Source organism: Papaver somniferum, chromosome 9, assembly GCF_003573695.1.
Source record: "Papaver somniferum cultivar HN1 chromosome 9, ASM357369v1, whole genome shotgun sequence".
NCBI classification, from domain to species: Eukaryota; Viridiplantae; Streptophyta; class Magnoliopsida; order Ranunculales; family Papaveraceae; genus Papaver; species Papaver somniferum.
Window position 1 is genome coordinate 6,786,397 of NC_039366.1, and position 21,251 is coordinate 6,807,647.

Genomic DNA, 21,251 nt, shown 5'->3' on the forward strand with positions numbered 1-21,251 from the left:
AATAGCTTTTCAGGTAGAATAATAATTTGGACTTCATGATCTACTACTGGCAGGGATGGTGAAGGAGTGTGCTGCTACCTAATGTGCTTTTTAAGTTGAGAGACATGAAACACAGGACTATCCACAAGTATGTCATCAAAAAAAACTAAAATGAATTTCCTAAGATAGGGTCCAAAAATATCGTTCATGAGTGATTGAAAAGTGGCAGGGGCATTGGTAATCCCAAAGGGCATTACTCGAAATTCAAAGTGCCCGTGATGTGTATGAAAGGCAGTTTTTGCAATATCATCTTGTGAACCCTAATCTGGTGATAGCCAGCACGGAGATCTAATTTGGAGAATATAGTTGAACCAGATAATTCAGCAAGTAGTTCATAAATGACGGGGATCAGATACTTATCTTTAACAGTTATGGCATTTAGCTTGCGGTAGTCTACACAGAATCGCCAGTCACCGTCTTTCTTTTTGACCAAGATTACAGGAGATGAATACGGACTGTGACTTGGCTGAATGACCCCTGCCTGCAACATTTCGTGTACTAGCTTCTCAATCACCTCCTTTTGAATATATGGCACTCTGTAAGGAAGTAAATTTGTAGGAGAAGCATTTGGAGTAAGATTGATGTGGTGGTCATGAGCTCGTACTGGGGGCAGTGATGTTGGAGTTTGAAAGATTGTAGGGAATTGATCCAACACTGCAGCAATCTGTGGTTGAATGTCATCTGGTGGTGTGGTAGCCGATAAGGAAAATAAATGCCCAATAAAACCTTGCTTGCCTTTCTTGAGTAGCTTGCGTATTTTGGTGCCTGACATTTGTGAAAGAGCAGCTTCTTCCTTATGTCCTACTAGTTCAATCTCCTTACCTTGGCGTTGGAACTTGACTAGAAACTTCTTGAAGTCAAAAACCATAAGACTCTTTTCGCGCATCCAGTCCACACCTAGGACCATGTCACATCCCCCAAGTTCTAAGATATGTAAGTCATGAGAAAAATTATGTCCTTGCATACTCCAACTGAACTCAGCACATTTGGCATGACTGAGCAATTTGTTGTCATCAGCAACAGTAACCTGTAGAGTTGGGGTAGGAGTGAGTGTACAACCACTTCTCTTAGCAGCTACAGGGTCCAGAAAGCTGTGAGTGCTGCCACTGTCGATTAAGATGGTGAGGCCATGCTTCTTTACAAATCCCTTAATCTTGATAGTTGTAGGAGAAATGTTACCAGCCAATGCATGCACCGAGATCTCCATGTATTCCTCTAACTCAACAATTTGAGGACTAGAACCTTCTCCCATTTCCCCAGAATGAACTGCATCCTCATCATCAGCTACTATCATATAGAGTTGTTGTTTGTTACATTTGTGACCCTTGGTGTACAACTCATCGCAATTGTAGCAGAGTCCCTTCTCCCTTTTTGCACGCATATCAGCATAAGTGAGTTTCTTCACAGGTTGCAACTTAGGACTTGTGGTGGGACTAGTAACAATAGGGGTAGTGACTAATGGAGACAAGACTGAGGGTTTGTTAGGAACAATTAATGTCTTACTTCCAGAATTAAATCTGTGAGAATATTTCGGCTGGTCCTTAGCATTCCTGTCCATGATACATTCTTGTCTTCTAGCTAGAAATATAGTTTGCTGTAAGGTTGAAGGAGTGAACATTCGCACCACTAATCTTATATCCTCCTTCAAGCCACTAATAAAACTTTGGATGAAGTAATCTTCAGGAAGAGATGGGTTCTTAGCTAGCATTAAGTCCTTTAGTTCCTCAAACCGCTCTTGATACTCCAAGACTGTATTAGTTTGGTCTAGCTTATTAAACTCCCCTATAACACTATCATGACCCAGTTCTTGAAATCTAGTGCAAACATCAATAATAAAATCTTCCCAATACAAAATACCCTTACCTATTTGGTAATCCTGGAACCAAACATCAGCTTTGCCATCCAAGTACAGGGTAGCCATGTGCACATTCTGTTCATCATTCATTTGATGTAGAAAGAAGTATTTCTTACACTTCCTAATCCAAGTTCTAGGATTAGTACCATCAAAACGAGGAAAGTCAATTTTAGGTCTGTAATTGGAAAACTGACCTTCACCCAACTGAGGAGTTTGAACAAGTCGGCGATGATGGTTATCCTGTGGATAATTCTGAAAGTACTGACTAGATGAAGGATCTGGTATTTCACCATCATCACTACCATGATTGTACCCTGAAGAGAAAACTGGATTATCGAAAAGCAATTGAAACTTCTTACCCATAGCAGATTGAAGAAGTTGAAATTGATTTCCCATATCAGTTCTCAGTGTGTTTACATCTCCTTTAACAGATTTGAGGGATTGAACTTCTTCACGCAATTTTCTGTAATTCCTGAGTGAATTGCTTCTGATTTTCATCCAATTTACTCAATCTAGTACCGTCTGTCATGTTGTGTGCCAAGGAAAGACCTAATCTGATACCACTTGTAGTGATCTACACTACAATTGATAAATCAGACGAACCTTACATGATCTACACTGCAAGAATTCAGATAAAAACCTCAAAGAGGCGGAAGTAGAACTTCAATAATAATTTTCTCTAGTCTTCTTAGGGTTTACAATTCCAGACTAAAAAGAAAGAGTATTCAAACACACACGTGCGAAGCACACGACTAGCAAAGTTAAATCACGTGTGAAGCACACGTTTAACTAAAGGCACCCATACAGGGCTGCCCCTAAGAACATAGATCATAGGGATATGACAAACTGCTTCCACTAGTGTATCAAGACTTGAGAAGACATATTCTTTTGCGACATTCCCCGTATAGATTAAAGTCAAAAGACTTGGCGCATGAATTTTGAGAGTACAGTCATGTATACTAAGCTGAGCAATAATCCTCAGAGTTTTAAGTGTAGGAATTGAAATACAAAATATCGACGTAAGAAATCTGCAGTGTAGCAGAGCCAAATCTTCAAGAACGGGGCAATTTGAGAAAAATTTCTCATTCCAGCAATCATTGCTAAACTTAATACCTTCAAGTCGAAGGTGTTTGAGTCTTGGAAATGAGATATATTCAGGAAAATCTATATCACGAAGAACTCTTAGTAGCAATGATGTGAGTGATGCACAAGCAAAAAGGGATTGGGGAATACACGACGAATCGTTTTGCTCCAAGACTAAACCGAAATCTTTGACATTACGGCTCATTACATTGGAGATCCAGGTATTTACACGAGACTCATTCAAATGGTGAGATGATCTGAGATAGAATTTGTGTATATCATTATCTGAGAAACAACGACGATGCAGTGTCCCATCCACATAATCAATGAAGGTTGGGGATATGGGGTCAGAGCTATCTTTATCATATCGAAATCGAAGGATGGGGATAGAGGTCCATATGTACTTCCATCTGCGAGATAATATGCTAGTGCGGGCAACAAGTCTGGTTGGAAGCAATGATAGTATATGGTGAAGAAGTGAGTCGGGTAAGTTGCTGATCCTATCCTCTGCCTTACCATTCATACTGTTATACTCCCTTCTTCAGTAGCTTTTAAATCGTAATAATAATTTTGCAAACAACACAAATATTAAGAAAAAAGTTAGACTAATGAACTCATCACTTCACAAAATCTAAATATATTTCAACCTACTACCCCATTTAAGCAAACAAACAAGCATTTGACAGGAAAAAATAAATTCTGTTAGGAGTTTCATCAAACGCGTAACATGCAATCCTACAAATTTACCCATTCATGAAACAGACTTATAATAATAATTAACATAACCAAGATTACTCATAAAAATAATGGATGAGATTAATACACCTTTCTATTGGTGAAGTTCGCGAAAAGAAGATCGGACTGGTATGATGATCCGAGATCGTCTTCTCTTTCAAAAGGACGAGAAACGAATGATTTTATCCAACGGGTTATTTAGCAAGGTTAAATGACAGGTAAGTCCTCTGGATCGGATGGGGTTACAAGTAGGGGTGTGTAACGGATGGACGGTTGCGGATTAGGAGTCACCCGTAACCGAACCGTCAAAATTGTGGATTTGCAAAATTGAACCGTGACCGGTCCAATCACCCGTGGATTTAATCTTTGCGGATCCGCGGATTGTACGGGCCGGTTGCGGATTAACCGCGGATTTGACCTAGTTTTGATTGTACTTGTTGGGCCTAAATTCAGTTAGTGTCTTAACTTAGTTTTGATTGTATTCAGTTAGTTAACTTAGTTTTGATTCTATCTGTTGGGCCTAAATTCAGTTAGTGTTTTAAGGACTTTACTTCTTTCTCTTTGGGCCTAAATTCATTTAGTTAACTAAGTGATCAAAGAACTTCACTTCTTTCTTTTTGGGCCTAGGTTCATACTCAGGTAAGAAAACTTTGCTTCTTTCTACGGTTGCGGTAATCCGCGGTTTTCAAATGACAACCGCAACCGCATCCGCACCGCATGCGGATTTGAGAATCCCACCCGTGTCCGGCCCATACGTCTTGCGGTTTGGGTGAAATCCGCAATTTTGCGGACGGATACGGGTTAAATCCGCGGTTCTAGTTTTTATGCTCACCCCTAGTTACAAGTGGTATGATAAATATTTTTTTTTTACTCGGCCAACTTACAGTACTAGTTAACATCGGGCTTGAGCCACTTTTGGCTTGATGAGGTTAGGTCCGCTTAGGGTTACGTCTTAGGGTTTATCCAGATGACCACAGCCGGTATGAACCGTTTTTTAACTCATCCGCATCCAATCCAGTTCTCTACAGATTTCAAATTTGGAATCCGCATCCAATCCAACATCCAACAAATTTGCATCCAATGGATGCACAGGTAAACAGATTGGGTATGGATAATCCAATGAATCTTTTTTAGTTAAAATTATAATGAAGAAATAAAGGAAACATAGATGACTTCTTATAGAACCTACGCATTTTATATATCTATGTAAGTATAGAGGTGTCTTGGACAACACTCTGAGCAAACACCTTCAGAATTCCTAAATTATCTGTATATTTTTCTGAAAACTATGGATATGCCCTTAATCTTAGCTAGCAGATATGGATGTCCAACGAATTTTCAAAATTGCATTCGGGCCTAATCCGTTATCCCTTGAATTTCAAAAATCCCGTCCGCATCCAATCCATTAGCGAACGGTCCGGATATCCATCCGCAAAAATACGATTGGTCCCGGTTATATCCATTGATGACGGGCCAAATGCTCACCCCTAGACCACAGTATAAAGTGAGAGCTTAGGTTTATCCAGATGACCACAATATAGTGGAGATAAAAGAGATGTCGATTTTATATGAGAATTTATGCTCACATACAACACACAACTATCACAATGATTTCTCATCTCCGAAGTATTTCTTGTCTTTTCACATGAACTCAAAGATCTAGGTGGTGTTCGTCTTGAAGATCTTCAGTACAGAAAATATTCTTAAGATATGCATAATATTTTCCAATAAATATAGTCCAACATTTTCTAAATCTCTTATAGTAAATCTCCAATTAGTAAATGAATATTACTAATTTTTATTCTCTAGAGAGCTATGCATTAATTGCTGGTAATTAAAGCATATAAAACCAAAAATCTTAATAGATTCTCAATTTCTTTCGGTATAGGATCACCTTGAGTACCAAGGATATCTTTGAACAATAAATGATAAGAGTTAATGCTCGTGTTCAAAGTATGTCGACATCTTCACACAAGAAACCCTAATTCTGAACTTACACAGAATCATGAAGACAATATGTAAATCATGAAAAATCCGATTTACATCTTGGAATCGGTTTTACCACACTTCCAAACAAATTATAATTGGTTTTACACTGGTTATGCCACTTGTTGTTCTGCAAATGCCTATCTATTCTTTGACATGGCGCTAGTAAGCCAAGGATGGCCTGGCCACGTTATTTTTTGACACCTTGACCAACTTTACCTCTTGTCCATCAATTTATAAGAAAAAACGAGTTAGACAAGATGATCTCATTTCACCTTTTGTGTTAATTATCACAGTCTCTTATGAAAATAACAGCTTCTATGGGGCTCGGAATTCAAACAATTTTCTGATGACTGCCTCATTGTGTTTGTTGGAAATGATATTGACCTCATTGTATTACAACTATATATATATGGAGTAGAAAAGAATTGAATAAAATTATGAAGCATTTCCTAGGCTCTTCTACTACAACTAAATACAAAAGTTGGGTTGGATGGATTTGACCAGATTTGCCTGCCTAAGACAATCTAGAAGTTGGTTAATTGGTTAGGATCCAGTCAACCATGTAAACACTACTATTGTCTTTGCTTAATTTAGGCTTTAGTTTGTTGTGTTTATGCACATTTTCCATCTGTCTTCCACGTTTGTTCCTCTGGGAACCTCCCATTGTTCGAAACAAACAATCAACAAAACTGAAAAGAAAAAGAAAGAAAAACATGAGATACGACTAAATCGAAATCGAGTCTCCATGCATGAAGAACAACAGGGAGAAGCTTGGAAACTATCATGCATTTCATCTTCATTTTCATTCACCATCTCAAATACCCTTTTCTCCTCTCATTCTCAATGAATCCATATGAAAAATTATCATCATTTTCATTTGCATCTTCGCTTTTATGACAGTTATCCTTGAATTAAGGAATCAAGGGTATACAATATTTCAGACAATCATGAATCGACCCGTGCATACATGGTTATCAGAGATCAGTAGTAGCCTTGTAGGGAACAAGAACGGGAAGCGATCTTCTTTACTTTCTGATAATTCGCATACTAAAAAGAAAACACGTAATATCTTCCGCAGAGAAAAGAATGGGAAACTCGGTATTCTTGCATTTGAGACGGCAAAAACCATGTCACGTCTTGTTTCTCTTTATAAATCTCTCTCCGACGATGAAATTCTTAAGCTCCGTAACCATATCATAAGATCAGAAGGCATATCTTACTTGAATTCTAAAGATGAAGGGTATCTTCTTAAACTTGCTTGTGCTGAGAAGATTGAAGAAATAGATAGACTCGCAATGACCGCTTCGCGTTTAGGCAAAAGATGTTCTGACCCACAATTGAATCATTTCGAGTACGTCTACGCTGATTTAAAAGACGGCATTATGGATTTGAGTAGATTGACATTTGCTTCAAAAGATATAAAGAAAATCGTTAGACAGATGGAGAAATTCATAAATGCGACATCGGAATTGTATTCTGGCTTAGAAATTCTGGCAGAAATGGAACTGTCAGAACAAAGGCTGATGCAATGGAAGACCTATGCGCGTTCGTTTCCAGGACAGAAAGGTAACTCTGATCTATTCGATCAAAAAATAACGTGGCAACGGCAACAAGTTAGGTACCTAAGACAGGTTTCTCTTTGGGGTCAGACATTCAACAAAACGGTAAGCCTCATGACGCGAACAGTATGCATTGTTTACACTCGAATCAGTGAAGCTTTCGCTCCCTACGTATCGGTTCTAATTCTTCCATCGTCGAGTCACAAACGTTTCTTTTCAGAGCATCAGATAAGATTTTATCCAGATTCTCGTCCTCTTATTTTAAGTCCTCGCGTTAGTCCTCTACCAGCAGCAGAGATGGTTTCTACAAAATCAGGTCCACTTTCAAAGCCTCCATCAAAACAAGATTCTGTACATTTCTGGAGCCGAGAAATGAAACCACTACGTAATCTAAAAGAAAATCGTCTTTTAAGTTTCCGTATTCTGGAAAAAACTGCCAGTGCCAGTATAAACAACGCTGCTAGTTATTGTACTGGAATGAGGTTGGCAGAACAAGCACCAGCATCCACTGTTGGAGGTTCAGGGTTGGCAGTAAGATACGCAAATGTGATTCTAACATCAGATAGATGTATGAAATCTCTATTTTCAATTGATGAAACTACGAGAGACGATTTGTATCATTTGTTACCGGCACATTTAAAGGAAATTGTCAAACCGAGGTTGAAGAAACTAAGTAGGGTGCATGAGCTTGGGAAATGGGAGAAAATTGCATTAGTTGAGGATTGGTCAGAGAGATTGAACCAAACTTTTTCATGGCTTACTCCCATGGCACAAGATACTGTGAAATGGCAAATGGAGAGGAGTTTTGAGAAGCAGAATTTTGATGCCAAGCCAAAGGTTTTGTTGCTGCAGACTTTGTATTTTTCTGATAAACGCAAGACAGAAAGAGCCATTGTTGATGTTTTGGTTGGGCTGAGTTGTATATGTATGTGTGGAAGTGCTACCGAAGGGTTTGGATTTGATCCAAGCAAACAATAACAGCAAATAAGTCTGATGTTCCCAATTCTTAATGCAATTCGCACGTAAAAGGTTCAGATGTCGACGCTGGTACGCTGAACTAGTGATTGTATTTTAATGAAATTGTGTACATAGATATATATACTGCTAGCCTTCCTGCTTTTATGCATACATGTTTTGTCTTGTCGTCGTCGTGTACTCTATTCAAATAGTTTGTACCAAGTTGCTGCAAAAACATAATATTGAGTAGTAATCCATATTTTTTTGTTTATCTTTGAGTGTGCGAGACTCCACTCATCTGATCCAATAAACCATTTAAAGTTGATGCAAATAACATTATTAATTGATACCATATCTAATCTCAATTGAAGTTGCGATCCCATACATTCTCTTGGGAGTTAAGGTTATAAAGCTTAATCTAACATCTAATCTCAATAGCTCGTCACATTTGTAACCTCACTATTCAATTCAGTTACTCCTAAATAAGCAGTATGTCGTCAAGCAGGCTTGGGCAATTGATCACCTGTCCAGTACTGCTGCTCTGCAAACTTATTGTTGGGATATCCAACCAGCAAGGGTCATTGAAAAAGATCTCTTGCTCAAGTTGCCCACTCTGACAGGAATTTGGTACATTTGTGTATTCTGCGCCGAATATTTGGTTCATTTGTAGAGTCACAACATTTCCATTTATAATGCTCATCAAATTGGAGGGGTCAGAGTTATGCAAGTTCCAATCATGGAGTTGTGACGAAGAAAAATGGAACGGACTGCTGTTGATGTTGTTAAACGTATGAACGCTCTGATGATTGACGGGGGCACTGGTAGAACGAGTTGCAGCTACTTGAGTTTCAAGATTCTGTATCTCCTTCTGTAGGATAGCCACCTGCATGCAAAGTCAGTAGGTTCTTAGGACTGGAACGGTGTTCGGTACCATAGGTACCGTAATCTTAGTACTTGATGTGACTGAATAAAGCAAATAGTGAGTAACAAAAGATATGAAATACACATAGAAATATACCTGCTGTTGAAGAGCAAATATTTGAGCAACACAACCATAGGTAGGATCACGCATACGAGCTATTGCTTCATATGATATAGTTAGCGCAGCTTCACTTCGATCCTGCACCGGAAGTTGTGAGAGATGTTTCGAAACATTAGCCGCTCCAAACACCTTATGAACTGCGGCGAAATGGGTCGCAGACTCATCAAAACAGAAGTAAGGAGCAAAAACACATCCATTATTGCATTTTCTTCTCAAGAACTTGCATGCTCCACATGATGCACCATGCTTTCCCATCATATGATATGATCTCCTCAAAAGTTTGAGTAGTACTCTCTATCCTTGGTTGATTAAGGATCTAAGATCTTGGTTTACTCTCTTTATAAGCATAATTGATCAGAGATTTAATAATTAAGAAAAGGCTATGAGTTCCTCCTACCCAAATGTATTTTATTTTAATAGTTTTAGTTGAAAGTTGTTTTTAGGTCTCCTTGGTGGGTGACAAGTACAGTCCCAAAATGGGTGCTGTTCATTTTTATTCCTTGACTTTTCTTTCCCAATTTGGCTTGGCTCTCCAGTAGTCCAGTTATAGTATTTTATTTTTGTGATGATGGGCAATATGGATCCATGGGACCCTCACACGCGCACCAAATATTTTCGAATAGAACTAGCTAGCTAGCTCCATGGACAACCTTCTAGAGGGGTGGCTATCTGCTGCTCAAATCCGTGAACTTAGGTGTACGGTATCTCATTTGCAAAACATCAATATATAAGATTTTAAACATGTTGGATAGGATGTCAAAGACAAGTTCACCATATATATATCTCTAGGGCCGGTGCAAGTTTATAAATTTAATGGACAAAAATGAGGATTATTTAGTTTTATATTGATTTGGTAACTGAGCGCATGGTGGAATTTGATGATCTCATGCAACAATTATATATTCATTTATTAATTATTTTGTTCAATTTTGTGCATACTCCTTAAGAAGTGTCAACTTACCGTCTATTGTAAATACATGTATATTCTGGCCCTGTGTTTTTAAATCATTATGTGCTATATCACTTGTTTTTTTGATAAAAAGGTTAAATACTAGAAATAATCCTCATGACACTTGTCAATAAAAGAAGTGAAGTGAAATGGTCTCCATGACACTTGTCAGCAAAAGAAGTATAGTGAAATGGTCCACATGACACTTGTCATCAAAAGAAGTTAAGAGAAAAGTGGTCCCAGAAAACTAAAGTAACATTTGATTTTCCCAATTAGGAAACCAGCCTATGTTTTTTGAAACATTTATTTTAGGTAACCAACCTATTAAAAAGGAACGGAGGGAGTACAATTTTGATTTTTATAAAAAATATTAGAAATAATGCTTTCTTTTTGAACTCGCTGGTGCAGGTGCGTTGACATATATTGAAGTCTTCTGATTCTTGTTTCTTCTACCACTGAGTCTTCTGCAACATTTTGATCTCTGTTTATATATATAGTTAACCTGAGCTTATGGGAGTTTTCCTAAAATAAAAATAGTTTCTTCTATAGTATTCCCTGCTATCCAAGAAGCATCTGTTCCTTTTTTGTTGATTATATCTGCTTGGAGTTTACAGTCAGTTACAATAAAGATACTTGAAATTATATTTTCTTCTAGCCATTTTAAAGCCTTCTATAATGCTTTTGCTTCTGCGTGAAATGCTGAAGAGGCCTATTCTGAACTCGCAGAAATGTGCATGAAAGCTTCTTGGTCGACCGAATACAGAATGAAAGCATATCCCATGAAATATTCACTTTATTATATGACGCATCATGAATATTATCCAATCCAACCTGAAATTGGTCCATGGCTTTGCTTTCCAGATACATTGGGTTTTGGCTTCTTTCCTGAAGTTTGAGAATTGGATGAATTTTTCAATTTGTTCAATAAATGATGTTGGATCTGGATTAGTTTTCCTAAAGATTTCGCATCAGTATTTCCAAATGAACTAAAATATGGTGGCAATTTTTTCACAAAATTGTAAAAATTTAGAAGCCGAGATCCATTTTTCAACTCAATTGCTATCGAGTCTGTGGTATGCTATATCACTTCGCTTTGCCTTTGAATTGTGCACGATGAAAACATCATGGTAGGTGTCACAGGTTCGCACACTTGACAGCCATGTCATAGTAGGCCATATGTTGTTGTTTGTTCTTTTTGTTTTCCAATTAAGTGGTAATGGCTTCTTAATCATGCTAACTAATTAATCATCTCCCTACTAGTTAGCTTAATTAGAGTAGTGACTCATGATAGTAGTTGGTTAATTGGTTTAACTGTATAATCAAGAAGGTATGATTTTCCTAACAAAACAAAACATTGATTAGCTGGCTGGCTACATTGCTTCACAGACAAAGTCTAATACCTTAAATCCTTTTTCCACCACTGTCCTGTTTCACTCTTTTCTAAGTAAACCTTGCAAATGTGGTTGAACTTTTGGTTCTCAAAGTAGTAATCGTACTAATGAAGATCTTTGGTTCTCAAAGTAGTAATACGTATTAGAAGATCAAGCTGTAAATCTTAAGGGAAGGGAAATGTTCTCAAATTTCTTTCTTTATGTTTTTTTAAGTGTTAATGGTTTCTTAATCATGCTAACTAACATATAATTGCTAGCATAATTAGAGTAGTGACTCATGGAAGAAGTTGGGATTAACAAAAAAAACAAAACAAAACAAAATGGCTATAACAGTCTAATCTAATCTAGAGGCTAAATACAATATATTATCTCTACTCCTCCCACTAAAAATGAAGATATCAGACAAAAAGAAAAAAATTGGATGAAAAGGAAGGGGACAAATTCATTTTGCCCGAATTTTACATCTTAATTAATTGTCTTTTCATTAAACAATGAATCAAGACCCATACTTTGAATTTTGTGCTTGGATTCATAAAACAAGTTCCGAACTTCTCCATGTTTTTTGTTATTCGGGCGGCTTTGGTTGGTTTGTTTGCTTATGTACTTGTTTCATTCATGATTCATGGATCATCATCAACAGTTGATTGATTAGACTGAATGACTTCAGTTCTATACACATGCTCCATGGGGTATAGACTGAATATAAGCTATGTTTCATTAGGGGTGTCAATGGATGGCCCCAAAAGTTAGGTTTGTTTCTTTATATTCCTGCACGGCATCGCTTTCCCTCTTATATCTAGTATCTACTACTGGATGCTACAGACAGACGGATGTAGGCTTGTGTGGCGTGGGATGTGAAGGGGGGAAATTGTCATGTAATTGCGGGTGCACATGTTTGTCATGTTATGGTGCTATGACTATACTATAGACTATGGCCATGGCCATGGCTAGTTTAGTACAGCATGTGAAAAAATGGAAGTCTAACAGTCTAGCGGAAACTGGAGAGTGGAAAATGGGAAAATTATTAATGGGCTTGTGAGTGCACAAAATGTGATGCTATGAGTCTATGATAAACGAGAACGGTTAATCTATTATTCTGTAATTAAATTTGAAACCTAAATGTAATATTCCTATTTTTTGAAAGAAAGAATGGGGCAAATTCAATTAAAATCAACCATCATCGTAAAAAATGATGGTTAAGAAAGTTACAAAAGGTACAAAAGGAGGTAGTTAATTGCCACCGATAATAGCATCCCGAGCATCCCAATTATACATCAAGGTATTCAAAGAGTAGCATTGTAAACAACTTACTATGCACTAACGAAATGTAATATTATTGGACGTATAAAACATAGTAGTATATCATTAGAGCATGGTGGTTCATTCAAAACCATGGCGAAAGAATTGTATAATATTGGTTTCCCATTTGGCAATTCCTGCCAAAAGAAATGTAATATTATTTCACGTTTTTCAAAAAAAAAAAAACTGTTAAGAACTTTCTCTATAAATAGAGACCTCACTCTTGTATCTCATTTTCCCTAAAATTGATCATTTTATTTCCACTCACTTCATATACTCCACAACTACTCATTTCGTACCTCCACATACAAGAAATGACATCATTTGATTCAAACGAAGATTTGGCAATCACCAAAGAATGGTACGCGGAAACTCGAGTTAGACGTCAATCCTCCGTGAGGGTGGATTCTGTAACTTTTTGGGCTAGGGTACACAACAAATTTAGCCAAGAATTTGGAAATCCTAATTGACGAAGTGTTCAACAAATCCATGAGAGGCACCTAGTAATCGAAAATGCGATACTTGCTTATTTAGCTATCCAAAAACCGATTTTCAACGCTACCAACTTCAACTTGTCCATTAAACAATTTGTAAGTATTTTTGTGGTTTATTTTACGTGATCCATGTTGTTTGATTTTCCAACTTAAACCGCACCAACAAAGTAAGTTTGTGTGTTGTTTTTGTAGCATGAAGTCGTCAGAGCGCGCTACTTGGAAGAAAAGGGGGAAGCATTCGCATTCGATGCAAGCTATCAATTCATGGAATCCAAAATCCTGGAGTATGCCCCGGAGATGATGGAGGGTACGCGTGAATCCGACTCAGATTGTTTTAGTGTAGCTTTTGTGGGTAGATCTCTATGTAAACCCTCACGAAACTATAACTCGTCCACTAGGGTCGCCTAGGGGTTTAAAGGCTTGATGCATCCGCTAAATGCATCCTACAATAATAATGGAATGAATGAAAAAAAATCGTATGAAAGGAAATAATCGGTTGATATATGTAATATGTATAATACGATTTTGACAATCGGATTATACATATGGCAACGTGAACCAATAACATATGTCCTCTTGTTAATTTGGAAACACCAATCTGGAATCGGTTTACATTTGCATGAACGTAAACCGATTCTGAGAACTGTATATGAAAAATATCTAAATGTTTGATGTTTTGAAGAACTCTCTAACATTAGTTAATCTCACATCCAAAACATAATTAACCCCTAATATAATTAATTAATGCTAATTAATCAGGAATAAAATAGGTACTTAGGTAATTATTTTGATAAGGGGTGGTGTGAAGGTTATTTCTAATGACATTTTTTTGTCATCTAGATGTAGGCCCAAATTAAGTCCTACAGACCCCAATTTTGCCAGGTTGGCAATTACATGTCTACTTTTTCGTGTTTCACTAGGGGTGAGCAACGGACGGACGGTTGCGGATTAGGGGTCACCCGCAACCAAACCGTCAAAATTGCGGATTTGGGAATTCAAGCCGTGACCGGCCCAATCACCCGCGGATTTTCCATCTGCGGATCAGCGGATTTTGCGGGCCGGTTGCGGATTAACCGCGGATTTGATCACAAGACATCAAAAAAAAACTAAGTACAGAAACATGACTAATTCAGTAATTCAAAAGCAAAAGAGTACTAATTCAGTAATTCAAAAGGCAAACTACGCGAACATAGCCAAACTCTAAATTAAGTTCAATACACACAACTCTAAATTGTTATGTTCATAAAAAGTTCACTGCCATCAAGCCAGGGGATTATAGTTTTCATTCATCACTGTATAATCCTTCATCAGTGAATAATCCTTCAAGGCCAGCCATGAATCCTCCATCCCTAGGATGCTGAACATTGTAATCCATGCAATAACAGCAGCCATTGTTTTTATCTCCTGCAAGACGAATTGATAGAGTTGCCAACACAAACAGTCATAAATCATAATAGTGTTCTCCAATTGACAAACAAATCAATCACTAAGCAAAACAATGCACCTAATGGTAGCAGTAAGGGATGAGTGAGTCCATATCTACATGTTAAAAATACAAACCTGAAATTGAATTTTTTGGCCCCATGCATCTGCAGCCTCGACAGAACGACCCTAATCTCCATTCAAATGTGTGCTCGCAGATAGAGCTAAAACACTCCAGGTAAATGAGAGAGTTCTAATGAAGTAAATTCTTGACATATGAAGCATTGCTGTAAATTTAGATTTTTCAGAACTTATACAAGGAAACCAAACCTGGAAAAAAAAAACTTGTACTTGGATTAAAGACGTCTTACCATAATTCACTAGTAGTACTAAAAACAAGGCGTGGATTTGAATGAACAAATAGTTCCACAAAAACAATGACATCATCACGAGTTTGAAATATGACATCGTTAACCAACAAGAGAAAAACACAAAGTTCAATTAAACTGGGTATGGAACAAAGATCAATATAAGAAAGATGAGGAGATCCCCTACCTAGAAAAGCTTAGTTTTTTTTTAATATTCGGAGAAACTTAGACAACACAAATACTTCGAGTAACAAACGATTCCAACTCCACGAATTGATCAGGCAGTCTTTCCTTGCTCCAGATTCGTTTCGGCGCGCTTTCTAGTACTAAAAATCCTTTTCGCCTTTCCATTTGAAGTAGTAGTTTCCGAACTTGCACTTAGACAAATCTTAAAAGAAATAACTAGCACGCTGACTAGGGTATAGCCAATAATTAACAACACTAATTAAACGAGGACTCACAACAAGCTATATATATAACATATATCATGACTCTGAATTATTTTTTCCATCCCCAAACTTTACTTTTAGTATAACCTAACAAAATTCATTCAAATAAGAAACCCTAATCTCCATTCAAATAACAAAATTCATTTTCAAACCAAAAATTAGTAAACAGAAACTAAATTTTCATTAGTAAACAAGGGTTGTGTTTCATTACCTCACTTGTTTATCAATCAAGTCATCTGCAACTAAATCTCGTTGAAGGTATATTCTTCACTTCACCATTTTCTGAAACTAAATCTCTGCAACATGAAACAGACATTGAAAGTTAATACCGAAGAACCAATGACGAAGAAATTGATTGAATCCTAACATGCAATCGATTTGGGGGAAAAAAATCAAAAAACATAATTTCTCTGTAATCAAAACTGAAGTTAATACTGAAGTTAATCGTTACTTACTTCTCTGAATCAAAACTGAAAATTCCGGATTTCTCTGTAATCAAAATTAAACCTAATTGAAGAAGAATCGAAGATAGGAAGGAGAGGAGAAGAGGTCTGTTCGGTTCCTCTCGAAGAAAAAAAATCATTAGGGTTTACAAATGTAAAGATGTTTATATATAAACATCCAACTTCCCATAATATCCTTAATACATTTACTAAATTCCCTAATTGTCCTACGGTGCGGTTAATCCGCGGATTTGAGATTGTACCCGCAACCGTAACCGCACCGCGTGCGGATTTGAGATTGCACCCGTGTCTGGTCCATAACTCTAGCGGATTGGTTTTCACCCGCAAATTTGCGGACGGATACGGATAAAAACCGCGGTTACGATTTTTATGCTCAGCCCTATGTTTCACAATAATATGCAATGTAGCTATTCCAAAGGAGATAACATTCCAGATCAAGCCGGTGTGTGCAGCGTTGTAAAATAAGGGCTGAGTTTTGAAAATAATTGGGACTACGGCTATAGGAAACAGGATACACATTAATTTTCATACGACTAGCGATGGGAATCATGATCCTCGAGTTTTGAAAAGAGCTCTTCATGAGAGATGGAAGTTCCAAGGTGGAAAAGGGTACAAGATACATATTTTTCAAAGCCGTTGATTTCTTGGATTTAAGTGAGGTTTGTTTTCTTACATGAGCTTTTTCTTGTTTTCTTTTGCTGAAATGTTGTTTCTGTATCTCTCCTTGGTAACGAGACATAACAACTCTTTTTTTATTATTTATTTACAGAATAAGCCTGAATTAAGACTGAAATAAACGAATAAACCTGAATTAAGACCGAACTAAACAACTTCTCTTTCGGAAGTATATTTATGCATCTTCTCATGATAATTGTTTTGAATGGATCAATTCTTTATGAATCCCTGAAAAATATAGATTATATAAGGTAATAAATCCAGTTCACTGCTTGTGAAACGTTTAATTACTCAAATGTATCAACATAAATATTGCTGCCATTTTGAAAGATTATAGATCACCTAAGTAATGTCTAAAACAATAATTCAAAGCAACGATAAAGGATCCCGGAACAAGAAAACATCATTTTCTATTGTCTCAACAAACCGTCTGTAGGTTGGTTTTCAAGTCCGCTGTCAAACTCAGGACTCAATCTTGGACAGGCGGTGGAAACTACCAAGATGGGGGTACGGTAGGGGCAGAAGGATGAAAGGCATAGGGCTAAAAAGAGGGCCAAAAAAAAAGATCTTTCATGTATAATCCTGTATAATCTATAATGTTATCAGTTCCGGTACGTAGATAATGGCTGGAGGAACAATTCCATGACTTGACATCGGTGGAATGCTACCTGCTGATAATGGCTGGAGGAACAATTCCATGACTTGACATCGGTGGAATGCTACCTCATGTTCGCACGAAACATACCAATAATCACCAGGTTTATATGAGGACCTATCATTTTAGGTTAATATCTAATGCGTTCCCCAACTTTCAGCATCAACTTTTTCGCTGATGCTTAAATGGTGTAGTTATTTTTAATCTTTGAGAATTAGTGGTGTTCTTGGGTTTAATGGTGTTTTTTCTTGTCAAATGAGCTTCCTTTCGTATGTCATGAGTATATTCTTTAATTGTGTGTCTAAGACAGCCTTTCAAACCCATTGTAGACAATGGTATATAATGTGATAATTACTGCATAACTGAACTTCTTTATTGTTTAGTCATAACAGTACTTTTGTTGATTTCTGGTCGTAATTTGTTTGGCATATAGTTGTCCCTTGAGAGTTAAGGTCCCAGTTACCAGACATTCTGGAGACTCTGTGCAGGATGATTGTATGTTTCCTGATTTACCAATAATGATCAATTGTAATCTGTTTGGCATATAGTTATCCCTTGTGCTTCATGTTTCAAAAACGTGTGTCCATAAGTGGAGTTTATAAATCCCTCTCTATATATTGTAGCCTTGTTCGCATTGGCAGTAGGAAAGATTCCAATGAAAAATAAAATATAGTTGAAGATGAGCTATCTTCGGCTTTCATTGATTAGTAAACCTCCGGTGCACAGAGGTTTTCTAAGGAGTCAGCTGTCTGGGCGAGATACCTACATTTTGGTCTTGTATGCGACCATACACTTATAGTTATGATCCCCACGAAACGACTTGTTTGTCTTTTATAAAGCTTCAATGCAGGCCGTCTGTGTTTTTATTAGGAAATAATATATGAGAGTCTATATTTAGGAGATATGCACATTAAGTTGTGAGATTTATATTAGGAAAGTGTCTATGTTTAGAGTTTGATTTTATTAGGTAAGTACTTTGAGTGGTCGTCAAGTTTGATTTTATTAGGTAAGTAAATAGGCTGTTAAGCCATGAAAATTAATACACCAAGATTATTATCAATGTAGTCTTTTAAGCTTCCGCGTTTATGCTCTCCTCTCTCTTGCTCTATCCTTAACATGGTATCAGAGCAAGGTGAGAGGGAGAGAGGAGAGGAAAAGAAAAATCAGCTGTGTTTTCATAAAGAGCTTGCAAGTCGTAAGAAGAAAAAACCGAAAAATAAATAAATCTGATGATAATTGAGAAGAAGACGTATCATGACTTGTTACCTGTCAAGTCGTGTTTGTGCGGTTCGAGAGTTTTATTAACAAGAAAGAAAGAAAATTATGAGTGTTTGTTTCCTAGGGTTATGCCTTGAGTTCGAAGCCAAGATATCGTGATGTACAGATGAAGAATTTAGAATCGGCCATGGTTATTGAAACTGCTTGACAAGGATTAGGAGATCGGGTATGCTGTTATTGATTCTCGCCGGTAAAGATGAGGAGAGATTATGGAATTTGTTGCCCTAATTTGGTGACGTTTGATCAAGCAAGTCTGTGAAGAAGAACTGTTGCTTCCATTAATATGAGGATCAACAGGACAAAGATACGGTGGTTTCTAAGAAGAAGATGTTGAGTTGTTATGGGCTCGAGAAAGTGAGAAGAACTCTAACGAGTTGATGGTGACTGTATCAGAAGATGATGCTGATATTATTGGTTTGGATGTGTTGAGGTTTGGCATAGTTGATAGGGGTTTGTCCGACAAGCTGTTTCGAACCTACTGCAAGGAAGAATTGATACGAGTTGCTTATGTGAGAAAATAGATTTAGGAAGGAAGATGGTGATGGACATTGGACGAAGGAGTTATTCTAAATCTATTGTTCGGTTACGATCAATGAAAGAGAATTTCAGCGAGAGAAAGATGGAAGACGTATGAATTGGGAATACTTTTCAAGCCATGAAAACCTCAAGGACTTGTGCTGTTGCTGGGATGATAGCTCGAGAATATGAGACAGTCTCTGTTGTGCGATGGTTAAGAAGGTACTCGAGCTTGGCAGTGACGATGATGATCTGCTGCTATTGTTGAAAGATGAAGATGGAAGAAGAAGCTCATGGTCGGAGACAGAGTATGTGTTGATGGAGAACAAGGAGAAGATGCTGACAGTATTGGTGATGAATGACGTCGGAGAAGAGTAGGAATCTGTGATGATAAGAAGAGAAGGAGAGAAGTATTTGCTGAAATGCCCGAATGATTTAAGAAACAGAAGTATGTGACAATTATGTCACAATGTCGCAAATCTGTTGCGCATTCAGAAGTGTGGTAAATCTGAATAGTGTGGCGAATTTGTTACAACAAAGTAACAAAAGATTTGTTACAACTTGTGGCAGAAGCGTGACGAGAAGAAAGATTGTGAGAGAATCTTGAAAACCAAAGAAGTGTAACAGTTTTCGCAACAAAAGCGAGACTGGAACAAAGAAGAATAGAAGATGAAACAACAAAAATGTTGTGAAAAAAAGATCACCAAGATGTGATGAGAGAAAGAACAACAATAGTAGGTTAAAGTCCTATGAGTTGTAGAGAATAACAAAAATGGGTTAAATTCTAAGGAGTACAGAAGTATTCTACCCAAGAAATCGAAGAGGACCGAAATGTCCCTAAACTACAAAGAGGATCGTAATGTCCCTAAACTTTCGAAGGGGACCGAAACGTCCTTAAACTACGAAGAGGACCGAAATGTCCCTAAACTACGAAGATGGGACCGAAACGTCCTTAAACTACGAAGAGGACTGAAATGTCCCTAAAGTACGAAGATGGGACCGTAATGTCCTTAAACTTCCATTGGGACCGTAATGTCCTTAAACTGCAGAAGGGGACCGAAACGTCCTTAAACTACGAAGAGGACCGAAACGTCCTTAAACTACGAAGATGGGACCGTAATGTCCTTAAACTACGAAGAGGACCGAAATGTCCCTAAACTACGAAGAGGACCGTAATGTCCTTAAACTTCCAAAGAGGACCGTAATGTCCTTAAACTAAGAAGATGGGACCGAAATGTCCTTAAACTATGAAGGGGACCGAAACGTCCTTAAACTACGATCTGAAGATTTTTTTTTTACAAAAGTGTTAAAAAAAGAAGAAGAAGAAGAACACTGAAGTTAAATTTCTTTTGTCCAAGATGGGCATTCGTGATCTACATGCTCCATCTTGAGGGAGTGTATTAGGAAATAATATATGAGAGTCTATATTTAGGAGATATGCACATTAAGTTGTGAGAGTTATATTAGGAAAGTGTCTATGTTTAGAGTTTGATTTTATTAGGTAAGTACTTTGAGTGGTCGTCAAGTTTGATTTTATTAGGTAAGTAAATAGGCTGTTAAGCCATGAAAATTAATACACCAAGATTATTATCAATGTAGTCTTTTAAGCTTCCGCGTTTATGCTCTCCTCTCTCTTGCTCGATCCTTAACAGTTTTCAATGCAAATAAATGATCAATGTAATGTCTAGATGAAAACTGGTATCTCCATCGGTGATTCCATTTTTAACCCATGTCTGGTAGTTTGATGCTATTGTTTGCGTAAAATATACATGATATCACATTATATTATGCAATCTTAGTCGACTATCCAGCTACTAAACTGGATAAGCCCATGTTTTACAGTTTTTTTTTTAGTAGGTTCTGAACCCCCAAGAAACAGACTTGTTTGGTCAAATATTGACTCAATATTTCAAAATCTCCCTCATGACTGGAATATTTTCATGGTGTCTACCTGTAGCCTAATTATTTGAATTTTGGATGAAATCAAAATTTGAATTGGGAATTAACTAAAATCTTTTTTCCACCAAAATAT

General features: G+C 37.2%; 4 protein-coding genes across 4 annotated transcripts; 1 reads left to right on the forward strand and 3 right to left on the reverse strand.

The window, feature by feature from the left end:
- Window positions 1–232: 232 nt before the first annotated feature.
- Window positions 233–2,392, reverse strand: LOC113311250. The gene has a single exon (XM_026560090.1). The coding sequence runs from the start codon at window positions 2,390–2,392 to the stop codon at window positions 233–235; it is 2,160 nt and encodes a 719-aa protein (XP_026415875.1).
- Window positions 2,393–2,660: 268 nt separating this feature from the next.
- Window positions 2,661–3,500, reverse strand: LOC113311251 (F-box/LRR-repeat protein At4g14103-like). The gene has a single exon (XM_026560092.1). The coding sequence runs from the start codon at window positions 3,498–3,500 to the stop codon at window positions 2,661–2,663; it is 840 nt and encodes a 279-aa protein (XP_026415877.1).
- Window positions 3,501–6,648: 3,148 nt separating this feature from the next.
- LOC113311252 lies at window positions 6,649–8,238 on the forward strand. The gene has a single exon (XM_026560093.1). The coding sequence runs from the start codon at window positions 6,649–6,651 to the stop codon at window positions 8,236–8,238; it is 1,590 nt and encodes a 529-aa protein (XP_026415878.1).
- A 457-nt stretch (window positions 8,239–8,695) lies between these two features.
- On the reverse strand, window positions 8,696–9,514 carry LOC113311253 (LOB domain-containing protein 29-like). Its single transcript, XM_026560094.1, has 2 exons — window positions 9,236–9,514; window positions 8,696–9,100 (listed from the first exon to the last, which is right to left on the reverse strand). The coding sequence occupies exons 1-2, from the start codon at window positions 9,512–9,514 to the stop codon at window positions 8,696–8,698; spliced, it is 684 nt and encodes a 227-aa protein (XP_026415879.1).
- Window positions 9,515–21,251: the final 11,737 nt, after the last annotated feature.

Excerpts from the sequence above, each read along its gene's own strand:
- LOC113311250 (XM_026560090.1), bottom strand. The coding sequence starts at position 2,392 with ATGAAAATCAGAAGCAATTCACTCAGGAATTACAGAAAATTGCGTGAA.
- LOC113311253 (XM_026560094.1), bottom strand. The coding sequence starts at position 9,514 with ATGGGAAAGCATGGTGCATCATGTGGAGCATGCAAGTTCTTGAGAAGA. Across the intron at positions 9,101-9,235 it reads TATTTGCTCTTCAACAGCAG|GTGGCTATCCTACAGAAGGA; the intron begins GTATATTTCTAT and ends CTTTGCATGCAG.
- LOC113311252 (XM_026560093.1), top strand. The coding sequence starts at position 6,649 with ATGAATCGACCCGTGCATACATGGTTATCAGAGATCAGTAGTAGCCTT.
- LOC113311251 (XM_026560092.1), bottom strand. The coding sequence starts at position 3,500 with ATGAATGGTAAGGCAGAGGATAGGATCAGCAACTTACCCGACTCACTT.